The sequence below is a fragment of the Pteropus alecto genome, unplaced genomic scaffold (genome assembly GCF_000325575.1).
Source record: "Pteropus alecto unplaced genomic scaffold, ASM32557v1 scaffold75, whole genome shotgun sequence".
In the NCBI taxonomy this organism is placed as follows: Eukaryota; Metazoa; Chordata; class Mammalia; order Chiroptera; family Pteropodidae; genus Pteropus; species Pteropus alecto.
The window spans coordinates 2290704-2304092 of NW_006440638.1; the positions used below are offsets into that span (position 1 = coordinate 2290704).

General features: G+C 36.7%; 1 protein-coding gene across 1 annotated transcript in view; it reads right to left on the reverse strand.

The window, feature by feature from the left end:
* Positions 1–2031: 2031 nt before the first annotated feature.
* The window catches only part of SLC9A9 (solute carrier family 9 member A9), a 496385-nt gene continuing 485027 nt past the window's right edge, over positions 2032–13389 (reverse strand). The window contains exons 15-16 of the mRNA XM_015593644.2: positions 3774–3879; positions 2032–2408 (exon numbers count right to left, since the gene is read on the reverse strand). Coding sequence (XP_015449130.2) covers positions 2181–2408; positions 3774–3879 — 334 coding nt within the window. The 3' untranslated portion in view covers positions 2032–2180. The remainder of the gene's footprint in view (positions 2409–3773; positions 3880–13389) is intronic.

Consider the following 13389-nt stretch of genomic DNA (forward strand, 5'->3'; position numbering starts at 1 on the left):
CCAGATTACACCTTTCATTCTCCTTGTTTGTAATGGTTCATGATGTTTAGCTGGAGAGAGATTTTTTTCCTAAGCATAAAAAGGTCTTTGCCTGTGGAGCAGGAGGCTATTTTTTTCTATGTCCTCTTAGTGAGTTAGTGATGAATTTAGATTGTGTACCTTCCCCTTCCTACCCCTCTCATTTCCATCTGGTATGTCATATTTTTCTACCTTTTCTCCACTCCTGCCCCCACTAATGTTTGTCTATTTTGAGGGGATTTCTCCTTCCCTGGTGTGTCTTTCTCTACACAAAAGGAAAGACACAAAATACCAAACTCTCTTCTCTCCTTTTCACATAATAAGGACAGAAATAAGATGAATCTTTATCTTCTGTCTTTCTTTTCTTTCTCCTCTATTATCTCCTTCCCTTATTTTCAAGGCTCCTCATGACTTCTGGTTGCCTGCAGTGTGAGAGGAGGAGGCTGCTTGACTTGGCTTTCCCTTCTGTGGCATATCCTCCCAGTCAACATTGTTCTTTGCACTGCCATCACTGAAGGATGACGTGGCCTGGCAGTCTCTATGGGCTCTTCCTCGTATCAGAGGACCCTTGTGTCTCCCTTATGTTATCTTTCAGTGCCTGCTTCACTTATCATTTTAAGTACAATGGCTTAGAAATGCCAATTAATACAGACAAAGAAAATGCCTTAAATAAAGTATCGGTGGATATAATCATATTTTATAACAAAATTTTATTAGCATTAAGTCAAATTAGAAAACTTCATGCTGCACCATTTGCCATATTTACCTGGAATGACCAGATTATACTTAGCTGAATACAAAGCAGTTTGTGCCCCTGGATTCTACTGTTTGGAAAACAAGAAAATTGATGTGCATATAGCAGTGTGCCTGACACCACCATGGTTAATGTTTAAGGCCTAACAACTGGTCAGCAAAGCATATATTACTTCCAAATTCTGGGCCTAAGGAAGATGTCATTTCCTACTTTCTTGAAGCAGACTCATAATAGCCTAGGCATCAGGAGTCTTCTTTTTTTGAGTCTAATATTGACATCTGTATTTCAAGAAAAAGTAGGATTGAGGTATCTTTATAGCTTAAAGGCACAGGTCATGTAGCTGGATTAAAAGCTATTGTGTTGGTCACTCTGTCATGGATTATGAGCCAGGTCTCATGGGGGGAGTCCTGATGCTGTCTCCTGACTCCTCGGTATAGTCCACGTCATTAGCTCTGCTTCTCTCACTCTTGCTCTTGTGCTGCTAAACAGCTGTGAGTGTCGAAATCAGATCAGAGGACAGGTCAAGGCTTCTTCACTGTCTCCTGCCATATACAGAGCAATCTGTGCTGTGAAATTTCATTACCCAGCATACAGAGGGGACCCAAGAAGTGATTCAAATGCAAGCAAGGACAGGAAGGCTCATTTTTCAGGTGAAACATGGTATGGGGAAAAGAAATCAGCTTTCCCTTGAAAGGGGTTCTACCAAGTTGGAAAGAAGAACTGTATTTAGTGCAGGGTACACTCAACTGTAACCAACCCCTTCATTCAACAGAAACAGCTTGAAAAGGATACCAATGACAACAGTGGTCTCCATGTGACATAAGTTCTGGGAGGCCATCAGCAGTGGTATTGAGCATTTATCTGGGCTCTGCAAATAGTCCTGGGATCATTGAGTATAAATGGGAGTCTAGGTCCTAAAAATATAAAACTTATCACTTGCTAAATAACTGGGCTTTTCCTTCAACTTAGGAACAATATGTTTATGCTCAGAAACTTTTTCTTATTTTTAAATTCTGCCTGATGATGATAATAAATCTCAAAATCTAAGTGAAGGGCTTGAAAAGCTGCATAGAGAGAAGAAACAACCTACAGACATGGGGGCATGTGTTTCATTCCTACAGCAGCTCATCTTGTGACTCCCTCCCATTTCCACCTTTCCCACCCCTGCCAAATTCATTAATAAAAATGGCTGCCATCAAAACTTAAATTCAGCTGCATAATATAGAAGGATAATAATAAATTCTCATTTCTTTGGGCACCAGAGCTTACATATGACAAGGTTTTATTCTCTCCAATTTATGTTCTTAATGTATTTTCTACCTCTCCTCTGTACTGCCTTGTCATCTTGGCTTGTATTCCTCAGTGAACCCTGCATTACTTGTGATTACATCTGTACTGTTCATGCCCATTAATTCAGCTGGGATTGACCCAAAGTTTGCTCAAGCTTGAGTTCATAGCCTCCTAGGCCGAGGTCCCCCTCGTAAATGTTTTCCTTGTTTGGAGTCTGAGGCGAAGCTTTCTTGTCCAGACCCAGCCTTGCCGGAGGACTGCAGGGTGAGGTGGCTTGCTCTTGGTAATTCATGGCTAGTTCATCTTGATTTACAATGCATTCCACATCATCCTCCTTTAGCTGTTCCTGGATTTTGGGGAGAGAGGGAGATAGCTGAGTCACTTCGTGATGAAGGTAGGACACAGTAGCAGCTCTACAGTATAAAAAAATAGGGTGTTCATTTTCCTTTTTTAAACTGCCCTGTCTTGCCTTGGCTGAAGTTTCTGCTATAGCGGATACTGCCTTTTCTATCACCGTGGGTATGGGAAACATTTCTCTGAGTTGGCGTTGACACCATAACACAACCATAAGAGGTCTCTAGGAACTAAGATAAGAGTCAGTAGAGAGTGCTTTATAATTGAGTACTTCATTGAGTTAAGGGCGTTAAAATAGAACTCAATAGGTTTCTTGCATTGGTATCTAATGGAGTTGAGAGGATTCAGGAGACAGCAGAATCCTGTGACCTCAGAGTATAGAATGATTCTCAATATTGGTTTTGTAACACTGTAATGCTGGTTTTAGACTATCACAAAATTCTCAAAACATAGTTTCTGTTATATTTAAAAAAAATAAAAGTGTGTCCTCACAACATATTTCTTGGGATGAGTGTCACAAGACTAAAAATGGTTGGAAGCAACTAGTGGATAATGGGAGAGACTAACTAGCTCTGGTCAATATTTTCCTCAAACAAAGGTTCCCTTGAAGGAAACAATTAGGATCTCAATCCTTCTTCCATTGGCTTTGGGAAGGTCATGCAAAATTACTTGTAGAATAGCCCTGGCAAGGTGACCTCGGATCAGTGGTTTCCAATGTTAGCCCGTACAGGAATCACTCAGAGGGCTTCTTAGAACACAGATGCTGGGCCCCAAACTCAGAGTGTCTGAAGTGGGACCTGGTACTTTGCACTTCTAACAAGTTCCCAAGTGATGCTGAGGCTGCTGGTCCAGGAATTGGGCTTTGAGAACCACTGCCTCAGGCTGTAGTGCCATAAACATGTCAGTGATGCTTTTTTTCTGTTTATGTAAGGTGGCCGGCTGGACAACCTGGAAGGGTGTCCCAAACTCCAAGAGTTGTTCTTTTGCAATCCCTGCCACTCATATTTGCTGCTAATGATTCTAATTGCTTCTCAGAATTTTTTTTATTTCACTGCCTTGAGCTATAAACCACAAGCTCAAAGTTTGAAATCTCTAAATACAGAAGTTTGTGAGGACACGTTACTTCTTTTATATTTTCTAAATTCATTTTATGGTTAAAAATATTGGTAACAATAAAAATTGCATTTTTAAAAGAAGAATGAACCCACATCACCAAAAACTGAAAAAAGAAGAGAAAAGCTTTGTGGTGCAATGAATTTTAAAAATGTTTCCTTCTCAAGCCAGGAAGGAATAGCCTTGAGGTTCCGGGGCTCATAAATTTTCACCACTCCTTTCCCAGCTTGGGTCATTTACTCACCCCATAAGCCTGAGGACTGGTGAGCAGCCTGGAAATTGGACCACACCATTCAGGTAATGTCGTGGTCAGCGGAGGACCAGAGTGGGTTAAAATTGGTTTCAGATATCTGTGAGGCCTGTTAAGGAATACTTGCCAAAAGAGAGTTAGGATTTAGTTTCTCACACAGCACAAACCTTTGCATGCAGCGAAAGAGACCATTATGTTCACATTTAAATCCCCCACTCCCTCATTTAGGAGGCAATTTGCCCTGCAAAAATTGCTGTTTATAATCTTTGCTTCACATACTTTTCCATTCCTCCCAGTAGCATTTGATCATGAAGAAATGGCTAATGGACCAGCCAACATCAGTGAGAAGTGTAAAATGTTTCTCTTCTCTTCCCCATTCCCACCCAAGATCTCATCTACCTAGGGAATGCATTCTTACGAATTATCTTAAACAATAGCCTAAAAGATTGTGTTTTCTTAAAACTGCACACACAGCTTAAAAGACCAGTAATTTCCACAAAGAAGCAAGGGGTATTTTATAAACTGTTCAGTCATTTTACAGCTGAGTAGTGAACATAGATTGTTTTACAAAATACTTATTTTCAATATTCAACATAGTCACTTCATATTTCATTTATGAACATATGTCTATACAAAATTACGTAAATAAGCTGGTACCAGGTTTATTCTATTGTCTAGCACCTGTCTTTCCCATCTCTTCACCCCAAAGTGCTATAACAAATTAAAAGAAAAACCTGTTCATCTAAAGCCATTATGCTTCTCTCCAATCTAGCAATAATGAAATCCCAGGGGCTGCCTCAGGTTACCTTATTATTATTATTTTTGCTCAAAGAAAAGTAGTTGAATCATCTCACCATTCCATTAGAAACAACTTTTAAGCTTTGTATTATTTCCTCTGCTGGAGAATATTTCACTTCACCAATTTCCTGAAAAGCTTTAATAAATAGGGAAAGGGAAAAGATGGAAAGCAGTTAACAATGGTTGGCTTGTGAAGATCCTTAGTCACCCGCAGGCACTCAGGATGCAAGAAGATCTTGGAGATGGATCTGCTGGAGTCCATCCATAGCTGGACAATGCCACTCTGTCATTACTGTGATCTATGAGTGTGAGGGGACAGAGGGAGGATGCAGCTCATGGGGGTCGGGGATCTGGTTGCTTCATCAAATCATTTGCCACCAAAGTGGTGACAAAGCAGAGCATGCTTATGAACACAGCCTAGTTATGATGCAAGGAGAATGACTAAAAAAGATGCTTACGAGGGTCTGTAATTCAAACTGCAAATGGAAAACTTGACTGCTTTCAGATAGGCAGCTGTTGTGCTCAGTTAAGGACTAGAGAAGGTATTAAAGTTCAGAGCCTGGCATTCTCTGTAACATTTTGTATTTACAATGCTGGAAAGCCCTTGATGATCTTCCATTAATTTTTATTACAGAATGTTATTTTCTTCCTTTTATGGATGAAATAATTGAGGCCTACAGATAGAATAATTTTAAATAATCCAAAGGCTCCCTTTGCTATTTGAATCCACCCACATCATCCCTGGCAGAAATTAATTTTTCAGGGCAGAATGATGCATCTGACCACTTGGTTCTCTAGAGAGAAAAGTTCGCAGACCTCATGCCTGTTGGCAAACTGCAGACCCTCACAGACAGGGGCAAGTGAGGACACCTGGTCTTATTAGGGTTTATGGTGTGCATAGGTCAGCAAAAAAAAATGCTTTTTTTAGGGAGGTGAGAGGAGAATAAGGTAAATGTACAATTGGAGTGTAAAACAAGGAAAATCCAGCCATTGTTATATCCAGATGGAAAAGTGACAGGAAGTAAGCAACATTTTTAGAGATGTCATGTAGCAAAACAAAAAAACAAAAAACAAAAAGAGGAGATTTGTCAAGGTGCTAAGAGAGGACTGGGCAACTTTTCTAGTATATTGAAAAATCAAAATGCCAAAATAATGCTACAAAGAAACCCCCCAAAATTTAGACTTGTGTAATGGATATATATATATTTTTAATCCTGATGAAGTATCTCTTAAACTCTGTGTATAACGTTATTGGAGCTAATACCTAACAACAAAATTTGCAGCTTTCTGTGAATGTGAGGCCTGGACCAAATAGGGTACCATTTGTCCCCCTCTGGACATGCTCTGGGATTTTTGACTTAGAAGGCCTGGGCATAACTGCTAGCTCTGCCTCTTTACTGACTGAATGGCCAGTGATCTAGTTATTTACCCCTCTGAGCCTCAATATTAACTGAAATAACATGTAGGAGTGATTTTAAACTCTTTCATGATATTTAAATGCTATTTAATTTATTTTAAAAATTTATTTTCTAAGCAATACTTTCTGAAGAAACTGGTATCTCAATCATTTTTCATATAATGGTGGGAAATGATACCGAGGGTAGAGATGAGAGAATGGCACTCTAGGTATTGGTGTGCCTGGGATTCACAGGCTAGTTAGTAGGTGCTCACCTGCATGTGCAGCCTGGGTGAGGGGAGGGCTCAACAAAGGAACAATAACTTCTGCTTGTACTTCTGTTTGAGAGAAAGCTGCCCCTCCAACCTTTGACCTAAAGCCAGACGATTTAGCACTTCCCTGTATGTCTCTGGCACCTTTCAAGCTAGTGCCCTAGCTCTGGAGCTCAGAGTGAGTGAGCCTGTCAGATTGGCTGCCAGGTCCTATTGACATGATGCTAGTATCTTTGATAGTTGCATTGTCCTCTGTATGACAAGTTGTTCTGGGCTCATATTATACATTTTTTGTTTCAGACCTTAAACAACTCTTTATCCAAAATTCTCTGGTTTCTTTAGTGAGAAATGGTATTTTAACAGACTAACCAAGGAATCAAGAGTTACAATATATAGTGGGGTGTGATAAATGTTAACAACTGACTATCTCTTTAAAAAAAAAATTGGTAATATTTCCCAATTCCATGTTGTAAATACCTCCTTCATGACTGATTTCAATATAACAACATGAAGTCACAGAATGTGGAGATATGCACAATCTGTTCTTACTAGCTAGTGCAAACCAACTTCATCAGGCCATTGGTTATATATTTCATGAGTTCCCATGGATATGTCCAATTCAAATTAAAGAATTTCTGATTCTCAAGGACATAGCGAGTGATATGATTAAATTATTCCATAATTACTCATTCTTATCCTGTTAAATATACAGTAATCTCAGAATAATAATACTGATACTACTTTTAAAATAATTACATAATACATTAAAACATTTTGCATATCCTTTCTCCATTCTCACCTCCCACTTAAAAAGTCTTATAATACAATTATATGAAGTTGTACTATACCTACACTGTCAGAACATATAGCCATTTCATTCTATATTTGCCCTCCCCTCTTACCCCCTTATTTATTTTTGCCTCTACAGGTAATTATATATTTAATGCTCACCTTCAAGCCTATGCTAATATCTTTTTTGTCATTTTGCTTGTATGAAGCTTGTTCTTTAATTGATTCCTCATGAAGGGCTCATGGTAACATCCTCTAGTTCTTAAATATTGATAATAGTTTATGCCTTTTATGTTTTGAAAGAGTTTTCTGGAAATAAAATTTTTGGCTTATACTTTCTTTATTTGATTATCTTAAATATGTTATATTTTCTTTTTACATAAGGAGTTGCTCCTGAAAAGTCTAATGAAAATATAATTTCAATATATTAAAAATATCTGAGTTAATGAAAATAGAAATATACCAAATTTGTGAGATACAACAAAAGCATTTCTGAGAAGTGCTAATTGTGATAAATGCCTACCTCAAGTAACAAGAAATATTAAATAAGCAACCTAACTTTATATCTTAAGAAACTAGAAAAAGAACAAACAAAGCCCAAAGTTAGTAGAAGGAAGGAAATAAAAAAGATTAGAGCAAAAATAAATGAAATAGAGACTAAAATGACAATAGAGAAGATCAATGAAAATAAGAGCTGACTCAATGAAAAGATAAACAAAATTGACACGCCTTTAACTAGGCTTACCAAGAAAAAATGAGAGAACTCAAATATAATCAGAAATGAAAGCGGCTATATTACAACTGATACCACACCAATACAAAGGGTCATAAGAGACTACTGTGAAAAATTATATGCCAATGAACTGTAGAATCTAGAAGAAATGGATAAATTCCTAGAAACATACAACCTACCAAGACTTAATCATGATAGAAAATCTGAAAAGACTGATCACTAGTAAGAAGATTGAATCAGTAATCAAAAACCTCACCCCAAAACAGAAGTCCAGAACCAGGTGGCTTCATTGGTGAATTTTACCAAACATTCAAAGAATAATTAATACCAATTCTTCCCATACTCTTCCAAAAGATAGCAGAGAAGGGAACTCTTCCCAACTTATTTTATGAGGCCAGATTTACCCTGACACCGAAACCAGACAAGGGTGCCTCAAGAAAATATAATTATAGGTCAAAATCCCTGATGAATATAGATGAAAAAATCCTCAACAAAATACTAGCAAACAGAATTGAAAAATACATTAAAAGAATCATACACTATGATCAACTGGAATTTATTCCAGGAATGCAAGGATGATTGAACATTCACAAACAGGTGATACATTACATTAACAAAATGAAGGATAAAAATCATATAATCATCTCAATAGAAAAAGCATTTGACAAAATTTAACATCCATTTATGACAAAAACTCTCAACAAAGTGGGCATAGAGGTAACATAACTCAACATAATAAAGGTCATATATGACAAGCCCACAACTAACATTACATCCAATTGTGAAAAGCCGAAAGCACATACTTTAAGATCAGGAACAAGATAAGGATGTCTGCTCTCACCACTTTTATTTGAAGTAGTGTTAGAAGTCCTAGCTACTATAATTAGGCAAGGAAAAGAAATAAAAGGCATCCAAATCAAAAAGAAAGAAGTAAAACTGTCACTATTTGCAGATAACATGATATTATATATAGGAAACCCCAAAGACTCCATCAAAAATTTTTGAATTAATAAATAAATTCAGTAAAGTTGCAGGACACAAATGATTACACAAAAATCTACTTGTATTTTTATACACAACTAATAAACCATTGGGAAGAGAAATTAAGAAAACAATCTCATTTACAATTGCATCGAAAAGAATAAAATACTTAGGTTTAAATTTAGCCAATAAGGTGAAAGACCTGTATATTGAAAACTATAAGACGTTAATGAAAGAAATTGACAAAGGCAGAAATAAATGGAAAGCTATTCTGTGCTAAAGGATTGGAAAAATCAATATTGGTAAAATGTTCATACTACCCAAAGCAATTTACAGATTTAATGCAATCTCTATCAAAATTCTAATGGCATTTTTAAAGAAATAGAACAAATAATCATAAAATTTTTATGAAACTACAGAAAACCTAGAATAGCCAGAACAATCTTGAGAAAGAAGAAACACAGCTGGAGCATCATATTGCTTGATTGCAACTATATTATAAAATTATAGTAATTAAAACAGTACGGTATTGACATAAAAACAGACACATAGATCAATGGACAAAAATAGAGAGCCCAGAAACAAACTCCTGCATATATGATCAATTAATTCATAACAAAGGAGCCAATTTTGGGGGAAAAAGCAGTCTCTTCAATAGATGGTGTGAGGAAAACTGGACAGCCACATGCAAAAAAATGAAACTTGACCACTATCTTATATCGTACACAAAAATTAACTCAAAATGGATTAAAGACTTGAATGTAAAACCTGAAACCAGAGAACAGCTCCTAGAAGAAAACATAGGCAGTAAGTTCCTTGGTGATGATTTTTTGAATCTGACATTAAAAACAAGAGCAACAAAAGCAAAAGTAAATAAGTGGGACTACATCGTACTAAAAATCTTCTATACAGCAAGGAAAACCATCAACAAAATGGAAAGGCAACCTGCTGAATGGGAGAAAATATTTGTACATCATATATCTGATAAGGGACTAATATCCAAAATATGTAAAAAAATCATACAAGTCAACACCACCACTACCAACAACAGCAAAACCAGTTTGCAACGACATGGATGGAACTAGAGAATATTACAGTAAGTACAATAAGTCATGCAGACAAAGACAAATACTGTATTATTTCACTTATATGTGAAATCTAAAAATCAACACAAATGAACAAACAAAACAGAAACAAGCTCATAGATACAGAGAACAAGCTGATGGCTGCCAGAGGGAAGAGGAGTAGAGGAATAATAAAGATATAACTGCTGAATTGCTATCTTGTACACCTGAAACTAATATACTATTGTATGTCAACTATAATTAAAAATAAATTAAAAAGTATGTAACAAAAAATTACCACTTGATATAAGTACTTTTATTACCACAGAAACTTTCTTTTCAGCCAGTACCGCACCACCAGCCACCACTTCAAAAGCAACCAGATGAATTACCTTTGGTCTAGGCATTTACAATAGGAAGAAGGGGAGGAAAGGCAATTCCATGGAGGGAACTGTGTGCAAAAACGTAGGCATTTGACATACTGACACATGTAAGGGACCTCCAGTACTCTGAGTATTGTGTCTCTGGCGTGGAGGGCATGTAGTCTCTGTTGAATGGAAGTTTGACAGAGGTGAGGCTAGGATCCAGGTCACCAAGGGATGAAAAGTAATAATAAATAAATAAATAAATAAATAAATAAAAAATTATAAATTGTAAGGTGTTTTCTAGAGGACCAAAGGAATTTTTCTTTAAAATTCATTAATTTCACTAAAATTTTTCTGATGTTTGTTGTTCTAGGTTGATACTCTCAGGTATATGGTGTGCTCTCTCAATGTGTACTTCCAAATGTGTTAAATATGTTGTATTTCAAGAAAGTCCTTTTGAATTAATACTTGTTCTATTTCTTTACTTTGCTTTTCTTCTTTAGAGGCCCTATTTTCTGGATGTTCAATATTCTTTGCCTATCTTCAATGTTTGTAACTTTTTCTTAAATCCTTTTTATCTTTTCTTTATTTCTTTTTGATTAAATATTTTCCTTCTTTTTACCTGTTATTTCTCTTAAGGAATTACCGCCCCCCACCCCCTCCGCTTTTTTTGGTTTGTTTTCCTTTTAACTTTCTATTCATTTCTGAAATTACTTTTTTCTTTATTTAAAATCATTTACAGAGTTTTTATTTTCTAACTCTGGTTTGTGTTCTTTCACATCTTATATCATTTCCTTAATGTTTTCTAAAACTTGTCCTATTATAGTATGTTACAGTTTAGATCTATTTATGGGCATGTTTTTCTGGCATGCTTTCATTGTCTAGGGATGTTATGCTACTCCTTATCTCCTTTTTTTTCTTATAATAACTCTGTATGGAATTTTACTTCTATTCTTTTTTGCTCTTTTTTATGTGAAATTAGTTTTCCTGAATTTATGGAATAAGGCAAGGTTCACAAAAGCTTTTACAACTTCACAGGGCTCCCTCTTCTGTTTTTATTTTGTGGAAAGCATGGTGGGTTGCATTCTAAGCTTTCCTGCCCTATTTCTCTCCCTTGCTGATCTGAACCTAGTCTTTATTTCATCGCTATTGTCTCTACTCAGCTCAATTTTAATTCTACTCCAGGCAGTTTCTCCTGAGTGTATGGTCCTGATGTGGAACAGAGCCCTGGTGGATCCATTTTGAGAGCTCTCAAAATGTCTTTTAACTGCTTTAGCCCCTTTAGTCCTTCTTACAGTGGCCTTTCACTTACTCTTATTAGAGGAGGTGATTCCCCCACTCCCTGCCTCAACTCTAGTTTTAAAGATAATTATCAAATTGGCCCAACTATACTTTCTGGGAAATATTATTGGCTATTTAGGAGTTTTCCTATTTTGGGGTTCCTCAGATGCTATCCTATTGTTTTCTTTTTCCTCCTAAACTACCTGATTGGTAGTTTATCTCTACTCACTTGTAATTTGGAGTTTTGTGAGAAAACGTACCCCTGGTTTTGTTGTAAACGCGTCTGTGGGTTTTTGGTTTTCTTATCTCAGTGTTCTACAGTTTTATGTAGGGATTTAGAGAGATTGAAAGACTGCAGTTGATACCACTGCCATCTTCCCAGAATCCTCCAGGAACTGTGTTTTATTTGATCTTCTATTTTTGGTGATTAGTGTCTAACATATTACTAATGAATAGGGATGTGGTCTAGTTAAATTTTTAAATTTCACTCTGTATGAACTGCCTAAGCTAACTGGGAACTTTTCATGATGCAAGCAATGTAGCTTAGATTGATCAAAATGGACTTCTTATGTTACAGCTAAGTAAGTCAGATGGTACCTGAAGCCATGATTCCTAACCTTGGGATGGCATCTCTAAAAAATGCCTGTATGTTCATCATTTGCATACAATTTCATATGACATATCAGAGAGTTCCCAGATGTCTTGAAACCCATCTGTGCTCCCCTTGAGGTCCTGAGCTAGGAAACTCTGATCAGGAGTGATTAAGTATTGAAGATGAGGGCAGACTGAAGGCTGATTAATTGGTATACTTGCTATCCTATTTGTATTGGGAGTTAGTTTTATCAGTGATATCGATAGGATTCACCTATCAAATGTTAATATAATTCTACTGGGCTCCTCAGTTCCAGACAAACAATCCATGGACAGAGAAAGGGCAGTAGAGTTTGTTGGAAAGGTTAAAGGAAAAAAGACAGTTGCAGGATACCAAAGCAACCAGAGTAAGTAGGGCAAGTAGACACAGAATAAGCAGATAAACATGAGATAAAAGGGGGAAATACTGGAATCAGGAGGCTGGAGGAAACCTGAGAGTTCATCTGATCCACAACCTTGGATCTTAATATGGAAGAAAGTCTAAACCCAGGGTTTCTACAAGTGTGGTCCCCTGTTTTGCTTGTTAAAATTCAGATTTCTGGGCCCTTGAACCTGACCCTCTTGGGTGGGGACTTAGTAATCTGCATTTTAACAATCCCCTGAAAAACACTAGTGTAAATTGTGCAGAGCAGAATGACATCCGAAGGACTCTGGATGTGGAGGTTCCACATCTATGAGCTGAACTGTGCAATAATAACAATGGTGACAATAATATTACTTTTACTCTTATGACTATTTCCTTTGAGAAGACATGAGAGGAGAGCTCTTTGTTGTTATAGGGTCACATATCATAAATAATCTCATTCTCCTTTCCAGGCACATTTTTCCCTCAGATGTAGTCACTTTCGAATGTTTTTTCACCTCTAACTCCTACCTGGAAATACATTTCACAATCGCTGCTCAGTATGTGCCTAACATCTGCTCAATCATACATATGTAAAACTAAAATACTTCTGCGATGCACTTAGAGCTATTCCTATTTATTTTCTATTCTATTCTATTCTATTCTATTCTATTCTATTCTATTCTATTCTATTCTATTCTATTCTATTCTATTCATTTTTCTTTCTATCTGTCTTCTATTATGCTTATAGTAGACATTGATAGTATGTACCAATATCTAGTTCTCCTCTTCTTTTAAGTATCTGAAGTAGAGGCAACAGTATCTTTAGAGTAGGTGGGGCTATATGACTAATTCTAGCCAGTGTGCTGTGGTCATATGTAATTAGCACCACTTCTATACTGAAACAAAGAAAGCCAACATGTAATCCTCCAGCTCT